Here is a 21,118-nt window from a genome sequence, read left to right as displayed (position 1 = left end):
CATTAACCAGTGTAAATTTGCTTCTTGGTTGAGAAATTGATTTTTAAATATTTTTATACAAATACAATAGACAGCTAAGTCTCATACAAGCATATAGCATTGCTTGCTATTTGCTTTTTTATGATGGACATAAACTTTTGTAAGACAGTTTCTGAAAAGCATGGAGAACATTATATTTTAGGTGATTATTTCAACCCAGGGGGGAAAAACAGTTTACATACTTATTCCCAAAGCATCAAATCTGCAGAGAAATAGTCGTAAAGTATTTTTAGGTCTCCGAGAAAATTACTATAATTTTTTATACTCTGCATCTGCTGACTGAATACAAACATAGTCCAGAAATAGTTCCAACCGTGTAAAATCACAGTATAAACTATTCTATTAAGACCAACCATCCCACACAGTTTATGTCTGTTGTGCTTAGAGCATTCATATTCTATAATCACCCTTTAATAAGAACAGTCCTAAGTGTGAAAAATGGTCATAAGTCACTTTTTTCAGTGATGTTGTAACTTTGAACAGCCACTAAATGAACTGTTATAAGTCGAAGACTACCTGTATATGAAACTAGCCATTGGGTCTCACCCATTTTCCTTACTGGTTACCAAATCAGCCATCAACTGAACTGAAAGAACATATCACTGTTTTGCTAGTGTTTGCAGGTCATAGATCAATGGAGATGGCTTTGGATTCCAATTAATCCAGATAATGACTGTTAAGGAGCCATAATCAATATGATCCTCAACTGAAGATTTTGAATTTGAATTCAAATTCTTATTTATTTAAAAATGACTGATGACCAGCATCGGCCATTGCTAAATAAGGAAGGTGGGGGGAAAGAGCTCACAAACAATGTTGTAGCTATTTTTTTTACAGCTTACAGTGTTTTTGTAGTAAATATAGGTAGTTCTCAACTTATGACCAGAACTGAGCCCAACATTTCTGTTGCTAAGTGAGATAGTTGTTAAGAGAGTTTTATACAATTTTATGACCTTTCTTGACACAGTTGACACAGAATCACTGCAATTGTTAACTTAGGAACATGGTTGTTAAGCAAATCTGGCTTCCCCATTGACTTTACTTGTCAGAAGATCACAACAGGTGAATACATAATCCTAGGTTATGAAGAACTGAATAAGCTTCTTGGGTGAGAAGTGAAACGTTTTCAAGCAAAAACGAAAAAAAGCCAATTGCCTTTTGAAAAAGCACCTTTGGGCTCACCAAATCTAGCTATCTGTCAAACATTTATCTTAGTTGTAAGCAGGGAAACACTTAGTCATCTAATTCTGTATGCATAACCCAGACATTACCATTTCAATGCACGACCTGCAGGATGGAAAAGTTGTAAAACAAGCAGAAATTTTTTGACTGAACTGTTCAGTCTTTCCTAACTTGGTCCTCTAGTTGAGAAAAACACCAACCACCCCTGGTTATAATAATGGAACAAATATGAAACTGTATTATGCACAGTCCTAGTGTAAGTGAGACTTTGTTGGTTGGATTTTCTTTTTCTTTTCCTCTACTTTTCTGCCTTTAATTTCTTTTTACTGTATTTACTCTTACTTTTTACTGTTTTTCCCCACACTTTCCATGCAGGTGCTAATCTTCTTCAAGGGAACAGCATGGTATGCATCTATGTATGCAGATTCAAGAAAGTATTTCTTCCAATGATAGGGGCAAAGGATTACAAGAAGCAAGTTAAATTTTTGCAAGGAGCAACATTGGCTTTGCACATCTCCTCGCTTTTTCAGGACAGTAACACTTATTCTAGCACTATGGAATAGAGAAGGTAGTTCAATGAAGCAGAAGTAGTCATCTCACTTTAACCTGCCTTTTCTTCCTCTCCTAGCTAGCTTTCTGATATTATTCGATTTCAAATACTTTCAGGGATGGGAAAAAGAAACCAGGGAAATGTATTTTAGAGTTACTGAGAATGTCTAGATTTCCAAAGGTTCATGACTCAAAACAAACAAGCAGTAACGATATCCAATTATTTTGGAAATGCAAGAGAAAATATACTCATTAGTGACTGGGGCAACTAACAAAATAGTTTTGAATCCTGTTCCAAGAGATTGCACCATTTTTTTTTTGTAGGCATGATACATATAAAGAGATGTTACTGTAATAACACCAAGTAATTATTCACTCCTCATAGAGGAAACAAAACTTCAAAAGCAAAAATAAAATAAAATCCTGGCCAAAGACCAACATTCATCAATTGACAGATATATTACAGAAAAAGATGAAAGCGAATAAAATTACTGCCTTTATTCACCCATCACCGCACAAAATATACTTTATTAGCATGAAAGCTCTCGTTTATATATATCACAACAATAAAAGTCACACTTACTTAGCTAATAAAACAATCCAAAGCATACATTGTACAAAAATAAGATATGAAAGATGAGAGGAAACACTGGGAGAAATGTTAATTTACAATTTATAATGATTTTTTAAAAATAATGCACTGCTGTTTGCTATGGTTTGATTAACTCAGCAACTTCTTAGCAAACTTACTGCCAGAGAAGCATGCAGAGTATATCAACATCTGCAGCAATGGGTGGCCTCTTAGTGGAGGGATATGGTGGAAAAATATGGCCAAATTGTGCTTATATTTTAACATACACTTAATTAATCATCTTAGTTTAAATCATTATATTTGTATCTTTTGTCCATTTTTTATCATCCCTTTGTCTCATCCCTTATGAAAAAAAAAAAAAATCAGTTTCTCCTGAAATCATTAATCAGAGTATGATGCCTTTCTATCTCCCCCTAAGTTAATCAAATTAATCTTTAAAATAATATCTAATACCCAATCAGATTTTGCTTGGTACATTCTATCTAACTAATACATCCAACACAATTAAGTGCATAATTAAAGCATAAATCCAAATATTAAAAAGAAATACTATAATAAAAATTTCATAATAACATCAATACCATAATTTTATTAAACTCTTTAATTAAAACAATATTCTAAACCCCTCCTATTATTAAGTTTTAAAACCAATCATTTTTAAACATTTTAACATTTTAATCTCTTATCAACTCTTAAACCATTGCAATACTACCATCTCATCTTATGTACCTTGCAAAATCTTTTTACTTTATCCATTATCCATAAAAATTCCTTTTTTCCATTTAATTTCAAAACGTTGTAGCTTTTTCTCCACCTTTTCCCTTTCTTTCTTTTCCCAACAAACCTTTCTACCCCCCTTCTTCTAGCCTCTGCCTTACCGGCTTCCCTTCTCTGTCGTATTTCTTTTCCCCTTTGTTTACAATCATCATATTGGTTTTGCACTTTATTTTTCCCTTTCTTAAATGTTTTTTAGATCTTAAGTCCTTAAATCCTTTAGTTTTCTTCTTTTCTCTTCTTTTCTTTTCTTTCTCTCTTCTTTTTTTCTGGATCAAATTCTGAGATTCATTAAAGATGGCTCCTTCCTTTCTTTCTTGTTCCTCTGCTGTCTTCATCTGTTGTAATTTTTGTTGATAATTAGTAAGCGCCATTTCTAAGAAAAGGAAAGCTTCTTCCACACCATTTCTTAATTCCTCAACAGAAAGAGCCATTATAAATCTTTTCTTTTCTTTTCTCCTTCTTTCTTCTTACAACAACCAGAATATTCAAAAGAAAATAAAAAAGATAAAACAGTCCCAAAGTTATCAATCAGTCCAAACCAAGGCAGAGTTCTCACTTTCTCCTTCTGGGGTGATATCAATCAAAGAGAAAGAAAGTCCAAATCTGTTTAAAGTCTTGTTACAATATATTCTAGTCTTCAAATCCTTAAGGCATCTGCTCCAACAAATCTTAGCATACAAATATTTTCTTTTAATCCTCTCTCTTCCCACTCATCGCTTAAAACCAATTTCCACCTAAAAAATAGGTTTCTTAATATCCAGTTATTTATTCCGTAGGAAAAGAGGGAAAGCTATCCTTTCAGCACCTTCAAGCAGCAGCTTTTTTCCTCTTCTGGCAGGTATTATTCAGAAAGTCATACTTTTCAGGAATTTTATTAAATATGTCTTAGAGTCCTAGGAGCCAAGAAAAACTTTCTCCTCTCAATCACTTTCTCCACTTCCTCCTCACGCATTCTTACCCGGCTGCCAGCTTCTTTGTGGCGGCCATTACGGTTCGCCGCTGCACCGTCCTGGGAAAAGGGGTTCTGCCGGCCAGGGAGGGGTCTGCAGCACCCCCAAACCCTTCTCCGGATCCCCCTACCTTCAGCTGCCCCTGCAGGTGTGGCCCTAGCTCCGTACCCGGCTGGGTCGGAGCCCCAAAAACGACTAGCGCGGCAGGATCGCGCAACCGCTCAAAATCCTGCCACTCGAAGCCCGACAAACCGGAAGCTAGCTTTCTGATATTATTCGATTTCAAATACTTTCAGGGATGGGAAAAAGAAACCAGGGAAATGTATTTTAGAGTTACTGAGAATGTCTAGATTTCCAAAGGTTCATGACTCAAAACAAACAAGCAGTAACGATATCCAATTATTTTGGAAATGCAAGAGAAAATATACTCATTAGTGACTGGGGCAACTAACAAAATAGTTTTGAATCCTGTTCCAAGAGATTGCACCATTTTTTTTTCTGTAGGCATGATACATATAAAGAGATGTTACTGTAATAACACCAAGTAATTATTCACTCCTCATAGAGGAAACAAAACTTCAAAAGCAAAAAATAAAATAAAATCCTGGCCGAAGACCAACATTCATCAATTGACAGATATATTACAGAAAAAGATGAAAGCGAATAAAATTACTGCCTTTATTCACCCATCACCGCACAAAATATACTTTATTAGCATGAAAGCTCTCGTTTATATATATCACAACAATAAAAGTCACACTTACTTAGCTAATAAAACAATCCAAAGCATACATTGTACAAAAATAAGATATGAAAGATGAGAGGAAACACTGGGAGAAATGTTAATTTACAATTTATAATGATTTTTTAAAAATAATGCACTGCTGTTTGCTATGGTTTGATTAACTCAGCAACTTCTTAGCAAACTTACTGCCAGAGAAGCATGCAGAGTATATCAACATCTGCAGCAATGGGTGGCCTCTTAGTGGAGGGATATGGTGGAAAAATATGGCCAAATTGTGCTTATATTTTAACATACACTTTAAAATAAAATATGTATTATAAATTTATGCCAATCTCAGGAAATCAGGAGCCAGAATAGAGTTCAAAAGCACTATGCATTTATTTCATGCAATCTGTATACAGGAATCTGATCTACTAATGGACAAAGAAAATTGGCAGCAAATAAGAGTTAATGGATTTCATTGGGGGCTGGATCTCTTACGAGGGCGTAGTGACTCCAAACTAATAATGCACTTGACCTGGCTCTCTGGCTCAGCCAAATCATCCCCTACAGTTAAGCTAATAAGCCTTTAGAATTTCAAGATATTAAATGAAGTTTATTTTATTTATTTATTTTATTTATTTATTTTTATCAATTGCTTACAAGATAATAGGTATAAGTAAAAACATAGTTATGAATACATGGATACATATAAGAAAAATAAAAAATAAAAGAAACAATAGGACAGGGACAGTAGGCACGTTGGTGCGCTTATGCACGCCCCCTACAGGCCTCTTAGGAAAGGGTCAATAGTAGACAGTCTAAGGTTAAAGTTTTTGGGGTTTGGGGAAGAAACCACAGAGTCAGGTAGAGTATTCCAGACATTGACCACTCTGTTGCTGAAGTCGTATTTGCTGCAATCAAGTTTGGTGCGATTAACCTTGAGTTTGTATCTATTGTTTGCTCTTGTGTTGTTATGGTTGAAGCTGAAGTATTCATTGACAGGTAGGAAATTGCAATGTATGATTTTATATACTATTCTATTCTTAGATCAGACCGAAGGCGGCATAGTTCTAGGTTTTCTAGGTCTAGAATTTCGAGTCTGGTGGCATAAGGTATTCTGCAACGAGTAGAGGAGTGGAGAACTCTTCTTGTGAAATATTTCTGGACTTTCTCAACTGTGTTAATATCAGATATGTAATGTGGGTTCCAGACTGATGAGCTGTATTGCAGTATTGGTCTAGTAAATGTTTTGTATGCTCTAGTTATTAGTGTAATACTACCAGAGAAAAAGCTAGGAAAAAGCTAGGTTAACAACTCTTAATGCCTTTTTGGCTATGTAGTTACAGTGGGCTCTAGCACTTAGATCATTAGAGATGAGTACTCCAAGATCCTTGACATCCTTGAGTTTGGATCATCAACAAGGTCTTGACTATTCAGCCTGTATTTTATTTTCAGATTTTTTTTGCCAATATGTAGGACAGAGAATTTATTTGTTGAGATTTGAAGTTGCCATTTGTTTGACTATTCTGATACATAGTCTAGGTCTTTTTGAAGGGTAGCAGTATTGTCTATGGTGTTGAATAGCTTTACATCATCAGCGACATCATCATTTATATCATCATCAAGAGCAACTTGATATGGTCACAGAGGTCATTTGTGAAGAATATGAAAAGAGTTGGTCCTAGAACACTGCCTTGGGGGACACCACTGTTGACAGGTACAGAACTTGATAGGATGCTCCCAGTTTTGACCATTTGTTGTATGTTTGACAGGAATGCTTCTATCCAGTTATGCAGGTGTCCAGAGATCCGTAAGATTTTAGTTTTAGGAGTAGTTTGTCGTGTACCACTGAATCAAAGGCTTTACAGAAGTCTATGTAGATTGCATCTATTGCTTTGCCCTGATCGAGTTGTGTAGTCCATATGTTTTTGCAGTGTAAGAGTTGCAGATTACATGATAGTTTTTTCTTGAAACCAAATTGTTTATTAGAGAGTAGATTGTTTGTTTCTAAGTGGAAGATGATGGATTGGTTAATAATTGATTCTATGACTTTACAGGTGACGCAGCATAAGGAGATTGGTCTTTAATTTTCAACTAGGCTGGGGTCTCCCTTTTTGAAGATGGGGATGACCGCGGCTTGTGACCATAGATTAGGCAAGGAGCTGGTCCTGAAAGATTTTTCAAAGATTATGCTTAGAGGTTCAGCTATGGCAGTGGGTAGCTTTTTAAAGAAAAGGCACATATTCCGTCCGGTCCAATAGATAGAGATGGTTTTAGATTGCATAGTGCTTTTTCAACATTGTCTTCTGTAAAATCGATATGTATTGGATCATTGTAGTTGTCTGTGGTTCAACTAGGAAATACTGGGCATGATCCATTGCTGTTTACAAATACTGAGCCAAAGAATGTGTTAAAGAGGTTGGATTTAATAGTGTTTTTCGTTACAGTCTTTACCATTAGGTCCTTTCAGGGGTGGGATGGACCTTGAGTCTTTTAGTTTGTGGTTTACAAAATTGTAGAAAGCACGGGTGGAATTGGTGCATAGAAGGTTTTCTTCTTGTTTAATGTGATAATTGGTGCATTCAGTTTTTATCTGGTGGCATACATTTTTGTATTGGCTTTTGAAGTTGGCAACGTGACCAGATTTGTTTTTCCGCCAAAGTGATTTCTTTTTGGATTGAAGCTTCCTTATTGTTATGGGTAATTTGTTTTTTGTGGTTTTGGAAGCTGTTAATGGTACATATAGTTTGATGACTCGTTTGACTTCAAGTAAAAATATGTTGTTATGGTCTTCTACAGTATTGCATCCAGAGAATAGAAATTGCCAATCAAGGGATGAGAGATCGTTGTTTATAAGATCATAGTTGCCTTTTTTGAAGTTATAATTGGGGATTCCGTCATTATGATGATTTTTGTGTGGACATATGTTGAGACAAAAGTCAATCATGTTGTGGTCACTGTTGGAAAAGCGTTCTTTAATTTGTATTCCATAAATTGAATTCAAACTATTGCAGAAGATGAGATCAAGGCTGTTGTTAAGTCTAGTGTTGTTGGTTACTAGTTGTTCTAGTCCCAGATTTGTTATTGCATTGTAGAAGGTTGCATGTGTGGGTTCAGTTGTACATTTGTTAAGGGTCCAGTTAATATGAGATAGATTGAAGTCACCAAGAAAGATAAAAGCGTGTGGGCAGGATGCTACCCATATTAGTAGTGTTTGCATGTTCGATATCATAATCAGGGGCTCTGTATCATAGTAAGAACCGAAATGTGATATTTAAGGACAGTTCATATTTAATATATTTAATATAATATATTTAATATTTAATATGTGATATTTAAGGACAGTTGGCTCACACTACTGACACAGAAAGAAATCACTAGAAAATTATTAGTAATATATTTCATAATCTAGTGATGGCTATGTCTATTTCTCACAATTATTTTAGCATTCAGGAATTATAAACTGAATGCTATGGGGAGAAAAGCAAGCCAAAAGAGAGGCACTGACTAGAAGAATTTATCAGAAAATTTCAATTTCGAGATCCTATCTTCTCTCACAGAATCACACATATGGTTTATTAACCAAAATATCTTTTTTTAATCTGACAAATTAAATTGAAGGAAAAACACATTAATAATCAATTCAATAATGTTCAATACTGAATCCAAGTCATCTAGGACCACTGGGTAAAATAGTCTCAGACAGGGACTATCTACATATCATCTGATATGATATTAATCATGTTGAAAGATAATAGGACATTTTCTTTGAACAAAACTATGAAAGCTAAATAGGATGCAGAAATATTTTAAGGGCTATAGTCAACAAACACATTTTTCTGGACTAAAATGGATCTTTTTACTGAACAAATTATGAGTAAGCCAATATAAATAGAAAGGCCACACAGACAACCAAAGAAAGCAACCATTTCCTATTCACAAGAGTAAATTCCTTGAACTCTCCCCCCCAAAAGACCCCTTCCGAATAGTTTCCCTTTTTGTTTTCCTCTAAAGAATAAAGTTAGAAGAAAGTACAGAGCACCATTTCTTTTCTGATAAATGTGATAAAGCTTATGCACTATTAAAAGTAACTTCGTTCAAACCTGAGCTAAATATATTCTCTAATATTGAAATATAAATTTGTGATATTTAAGCTAAATATGGTATGTTACTGTATTATTTGAGTATATACTATGGGAAACATTTTCCCTAATGAGTGCTTTAAAAACTTTGGAACAGTACTTTGGAAACTTTTGAACCCAACTTTTTATTGTCTAAAATAAACTTGACTTTATTACATAATGTTGTATAAGGAATATGGATATTTGATTTTATTATTGTTCTTTGATGAAAGAAGACAAAGCCAAAATGGTTATTAATTAAATATGGGCAGCATTTAAATACCACCTTGTTGTCACTATTATCTAGATGCAAGTTGATATGCTTTTAGTTTATTTAGTAAACAGTACTGTTTACTAAACAATAAATAAATTTTTTAAAAATCCTTTTGATTTTAGTTTTTTTTCCAGCCAGTTTGGAGATCTTTGCTATGAAAGACAAAGAAATTTATTTAAAAATAAAGAAATAAAAGAATGGGTGTATCTTTTTCATTACCTCTACATCAAAAGGCGGTAAATTTTATGTAAAGATAAAGTAAAAATAATCTTTCATCAATGTAACATTTATCTACATACTTTTAATGATATGAATGTTTCTTACAACTCTTTGACAAATAACATATGTAAGTAGATCCTTTTAACTAATTACATTTAATAGAAACACACTTAATCCCCTTACTTAGAAAGCGAGGACTGTTACCCTTAGGACTTTTTATCATCCTATAGGATTATCTGAAGTAATTCCAAAAACAGCAGCACCAACAGCAAATAACATCTTCCTAGACTTGGCAATAACTAAAAATGGGATCCCACACCGTTACAATCTTTCTTCTTTGGAACAATGCAGTGCTTATTTTAAAGTATCTTATTTCATTTGGCTCCAAAAACACTGAAACTATCTTCTAACATTACGTGAACACTTGTCACAAAATGTATCCTATTAACTGGATTTGAATAATAGCTACCTAAAAACAGCTGAACAAATGCAGTTGATCAAAAGTAAGTGTAACATTATAAAAAAAGAACAGTTTAAATATTCAGTCTTGGATGTTTTCACACCCCTCTTCAAAAAATACAATATATATAGAAATATATATATATATAATCACTTGTGATGCAGGTTGCAACTTTAGTGCCCTAAGACAGGGCAAGACACATTGATATAAAAAGGAAACGGTCCTCCTTAATTGTAGAATTATTTTCTCTTCTATTTTCTAATTTTGTGTTTAACTGCAGCAAGCCTATATGATTAGATGTTCTATCAATCTAATAAACGATAATTAAAACAAGAAATAATGCAAAAGCATCCAGAATACTAGTTATATGACCTACTAGTTCTATACCCGTGCTTTGCTATGAAACTGTAATCGGGCTTAGTTTTTGGGGAGGAAAATAAGGGGAAAAAATTGCTTACCAGCATCCATCGGTATTCATCTGGCTATCATCCTATGAGAGAGTTGAGGGCTGTTTGGAAACTGAAGCAGTATTTGCTGCGTGAGCAAGGACACAGCAAAGAGCCTGGGCATGGTTAGCTCAACTGCTGCTTGGTGCTGCAAAACTAAAACTGAAACTGAAACTCCTCTCCTTGGCTTGTGTCTTGCATTTGGAACAGATTTCTTTTCATGTGGGGAGAGGGAGTAGAACTCATTAGCATCAGAGCATGTTAATAATAATATATACTAATGCTCAGATGGCCATTTCGAAAAATCCTTTCTTACTGAGCCAAGGGGAACATGCCAAATTTGTAGGCTTTATGGTTCTGGAGATTTTGTGATGACGCGTGAGTGGTATTTCACTTCTATATATATAAAATCATCTAAAAACGCGATAGCAATTCAAAATGATATCCCAGAAAACCACAACTGAACATAAAATATGAGCCATTTCCCAATGAAGAAAAAAGGGCATCAGGAAGACTGTCTTAATTGTATTTATAAATCATCCATTGCTAATATAAGAATCAGTGATGTAAATATAAATTTTCTAAATCGTAAACAGTATTATTTAAAAATAAGCTATTTCAAGGGGATGGCTATTTTATCACTAAAGGAGATAATGAAGAAAATATCCACCACTCTCTCCCACCACAAAAATAGACAAGTATAGCTTTTGTTTGTGTGAATGTGCCTGCACGTGCACCTTCAAAAGTCAGCGTTAACTCCTGGCAACTGCAGTTTTTTGGGCAAGGTTTTTCAGAAGTGGTTTGCCATTGACTGCTTCTTAGGACTGATTTGTGTCTCACGTGGGACAAGAATTCGCAGTATCTCAGTTTCTAACCTGGTGCTTTAACCAGTATGTCAAACTGTCTGCCACGCAATCATTACATATTTGATACATAATGTCTTGCAAATATGGATCCTAAAATTAATTCAGCCAATCTTAATGGATTACAGATTAAATGTATTACCATTTTTTTACATTTAGCATCCACCAAAGTTCATTAATATTGTCTCTGTGTCTTTCCTTCTTTCAGAAAGATACAGTATTTTAAAGCAATTCTATATAGGAATACTGACAAACTAATTTATCAGCAAGCACACAGAAAATCTCCAAGTGCCTACCGTAAAGGAGAAGAAAAGATAGGAATGCAACCCATGGGGATTGCTCAGTGAGACTTTAATTCATCCAGTATTTATCCATGTTTGCAACATCTGACATTCTAATGATCAGCCATTCTATAATATACTGGTGTTTGCATAAAAATGCAACACGCAGACTGGCTTCTATTAAGCCAATTATTATCCAATGTATAAGATGTCACAACACAAGCTTTGAGAATGAAAGTAACAGGAAACAAAAACAATCTGCTTGACACCACAAGAATTGCTTTCTGATGCAAACGCTAAGGCCATAAAACAGAGCTGCCTTTCCCAGCTTATTTCACTAGACAAATAAATAAATAAATAAATAAATAAATCCAAAAATGTATGCGTGAAAACTTATCTAAAGAACATAGCTCTTCCTTTTCTGGTGACTTCTATATGTTTAATATTTTCCCAAAGTAACACATTAATATGTAGTTCAGATAAAGACTCACTGCCCTGTGATTGTCAGAGCTTTAGTTTATACCCGAAGCTGTGTAATCCTTAAAATAGCTAAACTACACATAGGGATATTTAAAAAAAAAAAAATGTGTACAACTCAGTTTCATGTCTATCACAGGCAAACATTTTTTAATTCGGTTATTCAGAAGAACATGAGAATATTTCCTTTTATTTTTTGGACTCTATCAATCCACTTTTGAAAAGCTAAATTGGAAATCCCAGATATATTGGATTCGCATAGTCCAGAAAATAAATTGTATTGCCTTAAATATTCTATTAATATTCTGGTTGGCACACTCCAATTGATCTCTTGGTAGACTGAAGCACCAATGAAGTGACTAGATTAACAACCAATTTTAGTTTTTATAAAACTGAGTGATATTTAAAGAGTGAAACAAGGTAAGTATCCTGTATGATCTCTGCTCCTTTCCATGGAGAGGTTAACATTTGCATATTCTTGTTCTTCTTGCATTAAGGATCTCTTCACAGATGTTCACCCACAGAAATATGGAACTGGACTAGAGCATTCATTTTCATAGCTACTTGAATATAAATAAGGTAAGCTATCATGCAATTTCAAATGACTTGAAAACAGGTAAGATAATACTACCAACCAGCCTGTATAAAACTGGATGAGCTGCAATTCACTTTGGGATATTATGGAAGGCAATGTGGTTTCAAGACAGGAAAATTACACCAATGCAAGTTGAACTTGAGCTTTCACAGATGCTTGGGGTTGAGTTGAAAATTTTCTTCTGATTAAGACTTATGTCTTGCCTTTGCACGCTACACAAATTCAGGACACTACTAAGATAGATATAAAAAATAATCTAAAAGTGAAAGTTACATTCAGTACAGTACAATTCCTACCTATTTCTATGTTTATGTTCCCCTCTTGACACAAATACAATAATTTTCTGGAAATATTTGGACAATCCGTATTAAATTCATTCAAAGGCACAAAAGAGCCATAAAGAAGAAAAACGTAACTATACATATTAAGGAGGATTTGGGGCAAAATATCTGGAGAACAAAAAGGGTCTTTAGCATTAGTCATTTTTTCATTTTGTTTGGAATTTTTCCTCCATATGGAACTTTGCGCATATATTTGTCCTAATAAATATTGCTAAATGGAAAGCATCCAGGAGATTTGTGCCAAAAAAAATGACTGGCAAAAAAAAAAGAAAAAAGAACACTTCTTCCTTTCCTGTCATTTTTTTTTTTTTTTGGCCTGCTAAATGCCCCACCACTGTTTTTGATATTGTTTTAAAAAGAGGAGATGAGGGACTTTTGCCACGTTAAATACCAGTAGCACACTCTTAATCCTTCAATTACAGTTTGGGTTACTCACTACAATTAACTCCACAGATTACCAAAACTATCTCAAAAGCAGAGTTTATCACTTGTTATTCCCCAACAACCAGTGAATGCTGTATTTCTACAGATCATTGATGCACTGGAGCATTCTGATCCATTAATAAAAGCATAATGTGGAGTTATATTACAATATAAGTCATCAGATATATACTTTAATAAATTACAAGCTATTCTTGCGATGGAAGATCCAGCTTATCAGACAAATTCCTAAGAAGCTTAATGGTTGACTCTTTACTAACAAACAAGCCTTAGTATTATAAACATATTCTATTTCAATTGTTTCCAAGACCGAATATTTTAAAAAATGACCTTAGGGTATACAACATTATTTTCACAAGCAAATTGTCCTACTCTAAAATAATGTTTAAAATACTAATGTTAAATACGAGTTTTCCAAGTTTTTTTAAGAAACATTTTTCAGGAAAGTAGCTTGGATAATCCCTTTAGAAACAACACAGTTTTTTCTTATAGGTCCACAAAGATGAACACATATATTATACCTTAAGTTCTTTTAAACAAGATACCACTAGGATGAGTGACAAGAGATGGGCTTTTATTTAAACAATTTTACACACAGCTATTTATTTTATTCTGCATGAAGCAGCTTTATAGATATTCCTGGTATGTAAGATAACATCTGTGTAACAAGCACCTGCTTTTAGTTAAGGGTTTTGAAGCATTTTCAACTGTGAGATTTTCAGTCTCAAATGGTTATTGCATTTCTCTCGTTGTCTCTGCAGAACAGTATCCAATATCACACCTCAGGGAAAGCATTTTTTGTTCAGGCTTATATACTCACAAGTAACCTTCAAACGTCTAGCTCTTTCTTGGGAAAATTTAACTTAGGCTACCCACGCTTTTCCCCAAGTGCATAAATCAGTCCAAACAACATTCATTAGAATGGCATGCAAAGATAAGATTTACTAAGTATTTTGGGGCAGAAAGGTAGCTAAAAATGGAATAAATAAATAAACCTTAAATAATTCATTCCTAATAATAAAGATCAAGGTTTGTGACAAAGCATATCAAAAGCTTATCTGGTCTACCACTGCAGTCTTACACTCTTAAATTTGAGTCCACTTTTCTCATGTTGAAATGGGCTTTATATTTTCACCATTAATAGACACTTAAAGATGCAATCTATATTGCTGTAACTATTGAAATACTAATTGCATTGGCTTTATATTTCAACATGGGTCAAAGGAGAAGACTTAAGATAAAAAGTTGTTACTGGGAGACTTCTCAGTAACAGAAATTATGCAAATATACCTGCCAGGCTTTGAAACAGATATTTACTTAATAGGGATCAGACAAGATTTTACACAAAAAAGGGGATATACTTTATAAATGAAAATAGAAATATTTTCTAGTTCTATTAATTTTACTGAAATGCATTGCTTGGATAAATACATGTGCAGCATTTAAAAATAAAAAATAAAATAATTAAAATAAAATAATTAATTAAAATAAATTAAAAAGAAAACAAAAAGCAAGCAAACTCAAAAGGGTCTTTTTCTGCCATCAGTTTTCTATGTTTCTAGCTGCCCAAGAGTTTTTGTTACGAGTCAGGTGAAATAGAGATTTAATAAATTATTATTAACTTCAAGGGTTACTTCATATGATGCTAAGTATACAGCAACATGTAAACTTGTAGTTCACTATAATCCAAAAAAGTTACATTTAATATGACTATAGTTTTTAAAATATTCTACATCACTGCAGCAAGAAAGTGATGAAATGCAGAACTACAACTCCAGCATCCCATCCCATCTTTTACGGTGAACCATCTTTATCAGAGGTGGTATTCAGCAAGTTCTGACCAGTTCTGGAGAACTGGTAGCGGAAATTTTGAGTAGTTTGGAGAACCGGCAAATACCACCTTTGACCGGAGATTTTACAATATCTTTTCCCTGCCACGCCCACCAAGCCATGCTCACAGAATCGGTAGTAAAAAAAAAATTGAATCCCACCACTGATCTTTATCAGGTCTTTTCTTCACTAGCTGCCCCTCTGCAGCGATCAAAAAAAATTTTGAGAAGCCACCAGAGCAATATGGAAATGCTTGTTTCTCTATGTTAAGTGAGACATTCGTTAAGTGAGTTTTGCCTCATGTTACAACCTTTCTTGCCACAGTTGTTAAGTGAATCATTGAAGTTGTGAAGCTAAGAGACCAAAAAGTGAGACTGGGAGTTATCCTCAATAGATGGCCTACAATTTAATGCTGTCTTAGAGGAACTCAGGAACTCAAAGTAACAGGCTGAATTATGCAATGGTTTGTTTGCTTGTGGCTTTGCAGCATGAATACAGAACTGTGATTCGTCAACCACAACTTATAACTCTGTGCATTGTGAGAACCCAGGTAACAGTGGCTTAATCAAATAAGTAAATAAAACATGGTTTAAAATGAACTGTGACTGCAGTCACTAATTTATATAGAATAATAATAATCCCTAATAATAATGGATGGATGGAGGATTTACATATAACCTTAGTGATATGCGAGTAACTTTAGGAATGGAAATTTCAATCTGTCAAGACCTGAGATTTCAACTGCCACAGAAGCTTGAGAATTTAATTTTTGAAAAAAGCAAATTTAATTTTTTGCTATATGGAAATTATTTTGATAATACAGGTTTCCACATGTATTTATTCAAAACACTAGATTCTCCTAATGCTGAAGTAATTTTCTGTGGAACAAGAATGTCTGAATTTTTTTAAACAGGTAAATTAGATGTGACTCACTTTAAATACTAAAAAAAATATGCAGAAATATTTAGAAACACTGGACAATTTTCTCACATTTCTTTTATCAGACAGCCACTTACAGCACTTTGCAAAAAAGCAATGATCTGAACTGCAAAAATTCAGCAGGACATTATTTAAATATTAAATGTTTAAACCACCAACCTATAAAATTATACGTTAAAGGTTTCACCGAAGAAAGTTAAAGCCATTTTAGCATTTATTTTTTGCTGCACCACAGATTGTGTCACACTAAAGTAATATTTTCCATCAGCACTGTCAAACTATTTATTAAGTCTGTATTACAATTACTATTAATCTTCCCATACTTCTTTTCACCTATTTCCTCCCACTTATGACTGTAACTTTGTTGCTTTGTTGAAGACTGTATGACTGTAACTTTGTTGCTTGTATCCTTATGATTTTTATTTCTTTTATGTACACTGAAAGCATATGCACCAAGACAAATTCCTTGTGTGTCCAATCACACTTGGCCAATAAAGAATTCTATTATATTCTACCATTCTTTCACATCAGAAATCATAACATGATAATCATATTAAAGTCCTTTTTACAATAGCTCCTCCATAATAGATATATCTTTTCCCAAGGATATAGGTTTTATTCAGTATTGCTGAACAATGAAAATATATGATTTCTGTACAGTACAGGAAACCCAAATCATATTTACACTCAGACAGAATCTTGAGGGCAAACTGTCCAAGTCTTTCTCTTGAATATATCCACTTTACAAATAACTGGCACTATTACAACAGGGATGGCCTTGAATTTTATTTTACATTAATACAGCTATGTAACCTTGAACAATGTACCTTTTTCAACCTTACCTACTTCACACTGTTTTACAGAATATAAAAGAGAATGATTTTCAGGTGCAACATATTTATCATATTTGCTTTATCTCCCTTATAGCAATCCTCTGGATTAACAACTGATACTCTGATTTGATGAAATTTATCCCAGAATAAAATCCAGCCCTAATCTAATACTTTATAATTATAGATGCTAGTTCCCTAGCATCACTTTACCCAATGAATATTTTGTATCTGTAAACAGCAGAGTATTAACACATTAACTACCTTAGATTTAAATCAACTCACACACTTCAGCCAAAGAGTAAGTATGTATTAATCTAGCAATGTATGTACACATTGGCCAGATACTCTCCAAGACACAAAGTTGCACCAGTAATTGTAGCTGAAGCAGAATGGTTGAAGTATATTAACAATATTAATATTTAAGCTATGACATCATGAACATGGTCTGCTGTAGGCAAGACAAAGTTAAACTTGACCAAATACATGAAGACTCAGTTTTAATTTAGGATGTGATTTAACTCCCTTTCTCACTCAAAAAGCAAGCATGCAGTAAGTATAAAGATGCTTGTTAATCCAGCTTCATTATTAGACACCAAACTGCTTGTTATTTACGTGGAACTGATATCTAAGATTGTCTACTATAAGGTGCTCAACAGGATGGATGTCTTTGAAGAGAATTCCAAGCTTCAGCTTGTGACTTCTAGAGTCCACAGTTCAAATTATCTTCCCCATTTTAATTGGGGTGACAACGGTTACTTGAAAAACCTTCACCCAAAGCAACTTGCCAACACTTACAATCTCAGAAAATGAACTAAACTATGAGGGAAACAAATAAGAGAGTCCTCATCTTTTAAATTTTGCATATCCATTGAAGAAATAAGTACTGTATATTTAGAAGGTTTTTTTTGGGGGGGGGGGTTACCCGTCTCCTAGTATTTCAGTATGTCATGTTTTCATTCATTTTAATATTTGGAATCAGTGTTTTCCTTTTTTAGGTGTTGGTTTTATTTCTTCTGTTTTTAATCTTAAACTCTATGTGTGGGTTTTCTTTTTAAAACAACTTGGAAGCCTCAACTACCTCTAAGATACGATTTCCAGAATATTAAGCAGCGTAGATTATTTTAAAATCTGCTGCTTCTTGCACTGCTGCTTATTCACTGATAACAATTTTTAAAGCTTATCTTCTAAACCCCAAATGATTTAAGATCCAAACAGTTCCCCCATGTAAGTCAGTCCGAAACTTTTACATTTTTATAAAAACAAAAAGTAAGGCCCATTCTCTGTTGGGCATGAACTAAGCAAAAAGAAACACCTTCAGTTCTTTTTGGATCCAAGTTGTTTTTCACTAATACAAATGTGTAAACTTTTGGGTTGTTTTTTTTTTTCCAATTTACGAAGTGGAGCGGGAGCAGTTTACGTGTAGCTCCAAATAACCTCTCACCCAGACCCAATACAGTTCAGCCCCATGCAATGTTATTCTTAGGTTACCTTGAATTGAGGCATAGGCCTCTACGCAGTCCTGTGAACATTTTCTGGCAGTAAATCTTTCTGAATGTAATGAGTCTGATTTTGGCTCTTCCGTGTACAGTAATCTCCAACAAAATCTGATGTCAAAAATTCCTGTCTAGTATCATTCTGAAGTATACACTTTCCCTTTCCTTTATTGTGGTGCCAACACACTTGTGCTTCCAGGTTTCTTTGTGTCACCTCTCAAGACCTGCACCACCCAAAAGCAATTTACTCCGCCACAATCTACCAGGGGAACCAGTTTAAGTTTCCTCTAACTTTGTCAAACTTCAGAACATTTCCCCAACTCCATCCCTTCTAACCAAGTTTTCCCACCCCTTTAATTGAACTGAATCCAACAGGCCATCTCATCTGCCTTTTTCATTCTGCTTCAGCCCAAGCTGAAGGGGAAAAACAGCAAAAAGACGGAGTCTCCCAGGGATAAGTAACAAGGACTAGACTAGACTAATTAGCAGAACGTTGCCAGGTGTCGTTTTGATTTTTAAAGGCGTAAATCCAGGTGATATTTAGGAATCCACAACCCCCACCTCTGGGTACCCAGAATTACCCTAAAAGCTCCCCCTGCCCCCAAGATCTTTGCAAACTCTCCGGCACTTTGGGAGGACAGCTAGCAAGAAAACAAGTTTGAAATCTTGGTTTGCTCCGATTGAAGCTTCCACTTCCAATTTGGTTCAGTGCAAGACCTCGGTAAAAAAGGACGAGGATGAAGAGGAACTGAGGACTCCTGCAGCATAAAAAAGGCAGGGAAAAGCTGAGGGGATCCTAAAGAGGAGCCGAGGGGGCAAAATAGACCCAACTCCCGACGCCCTTCCCAATCCTTGAATTTTCCCGCCGGCGCTCAGCTAAGTAAGCTGTAAGGGGCGTGCATAAGCGCACAATCGTGCCTACCGTCCCTGTCCTACTGTCCCCAATTATTAATTCCTATTTCTTATATTTAAACTTATGTTTATTCTCATTTGTATTGTATTGTAAGTTTTTGACAAATAATTAAATTAAATTAAATTAAATAAGTGTTCAGCTATCATCCGAGGGGCTGCAACGTCGCTGCCGGGCAGGCTTGCTCTGGGCACGTGCAGAGTATTTTCGCCTTACAGCGGAGCACGTTTGACTCTAGGCGGCTCGAGGGCTGGGGAAAGGAGGCTTTCAAGGCCAAAAAAAAAAGGCGCGGAGGGCAGGGCGGTTTGGGGATATGGAAACCTCGCTCGTTGCAAGCCCAGCATCGGGCCACGGCTGCCGCGTTCGGCCAACAAGTACCGGAGGGGAGAAAAGCAGGGGACCGGAACTGATTGGAGCCTTATGCGACATCCCGAGGGGTTATTCATGCGAAGTTGGTAGCCTTCGTTACGAAGAAGGGAGGAAGGCACAAACCACGATCAAATGAAGGCCCTAAATGCTATGCCAGTTAATCCCTTGTGTGGAACTCGTCGTTTGCAAACCTCCTCCGGCTGCTAAATAAATAAATAAATAAATAAACCCTGCATGTGTTCAGAGATGTTCTACCTTTTCTCACGTGCGCTTGACACTCTCGACCCCTCTTAGCATCCCAGGGAAGACTGAATCCAGTCTCCAACTAGGCTTGAGCTCCAGAACCGGACAGTCTTAGTAGACACGCAACTCAAACGCTCACACACACACACACACACCTCTGCGTGCAACACGGTTATCTGGCGTTCAGTCGCTCCAAGGCCGAAGGGGCAATGCCCATCGAGTGCCACACACACACACACACACACACCCCACCCCACCCAGAAAAGTCTCCTTTTTAACCCCCACCCCACCAAGAAACGAATCCCGTCGGTTGCATCCTCGGACGAGGCGCCCGAACTCCGATCGGGAAAGAAGGGCAGGGAAGCTCGGGCCGCTCTCAGTCCAGCAGAAGCGGAGCCTTCTCCGCCGGGGCATCTTCAACCGCTGGGCGGGCTGGGCTGGGCTTGGTTTGGCTTACCTGGAGCGGCGGGTTCGGCCAGGCTCCGGGTGTGCAGCCACAGGAGCAGTTGGAGCAGGAAAGGGCTCCTTTTCCAGCTGCCCGGATGGAGTCGCCGCAACATTCCTGAGCCGGCTCCTCGTCCTCCTCGCTTACTCCAACATCCAGGAATCCCGAGCCCGGTGGCTGAAACGGGCTTTCGTTCGCCCGTCCTCTCTCTCCCCTCCTTCTCCTCGCCGGGCTGTGAAACTGGCCTCCGGGCAGGCGGTAGGCTGCCTTCGCTGGCCTCCCTCGCTCCTGGCTTGTCACTTTGTCGAAGCTCCGCTCCAGACCGCCCCATCCCGAGCCAAGGCAGCCCCGCCGCCTGGAAGGGGGCCGGCCAGTCCGCCCTGATCGACCCACCCGCGCCCCCTGCTGGACCAGCCGGGACGCGCTTCTCTATCTGGAAGAGCAGCGGCGGCCTCTCAAAGAGAACTCTCCGCTTAATTAAACGCGCCTTGAGTTTTATTTCACGCTACTCACCGGGCGGCAAAAAAAAAAAAAAAAAAAAGCCAACGGGAGAGCCTCCTCTTCCTCCTCCTCTTATTTCCGTGGCTCAGAGACGGGTTTTTTTTTTTTTAAATAAATATCAACGGTGGCACTGTAGTTGCTGCGTGCCAATGCATTTAACTTTTTTTTTTTAAAGGAAAAAAAATAGAAGAAAAATAAAAATATGGCGGTTGGCACAAGGG

General features: G+C 36.2%; 1 protein-coding gene across 1 annotated transcript in view; it reads right to left on the bottom strand.

The window, feature by feature from the left end:
• Positions 1–20,745, bottom strand: part of ROR1 (ROR family WNT receptor 1) — a 182,537-nt gene extending 161,792 nt beyond the window's left edge. The window contains exon 1 of the mRNA XM_026665978.2: positions 20,409–20,745. Coding sequence (XP_026521763.2) covers positions 20,409–20,727 — 319 coding nt within the window. The 5' untranslated portion in view covers positions 20,728–20,745. The remainder of the gene's footprint in view (positions 1–20,408) is intronic.
• Positions 20,746–21,118: the final 373 nt, after the last annotated feature.

The sequence above is a fragment of the Notechis scutatus genome, chromosome 3 (genome assembly GCF_049901735.1).
Source record: "Notechis scutatus isolate UNSWTSFEM ecotype Mainland chromosome 3, rNotScu1.2, whole genome shotgun sequence".
NCBI classification, from domain to species: domain Eukaryota; kingdom Metazoa; phylum Chordata; class Lepidosauria; order Squamata; family Elapidae; genus Notechis; species Notechis scutatus.
The sequence above is the reverse complement of the archived record's forward strand: the minus strand, read 5'-3'. Positions and strand labels throughout refer to the sequence as shown.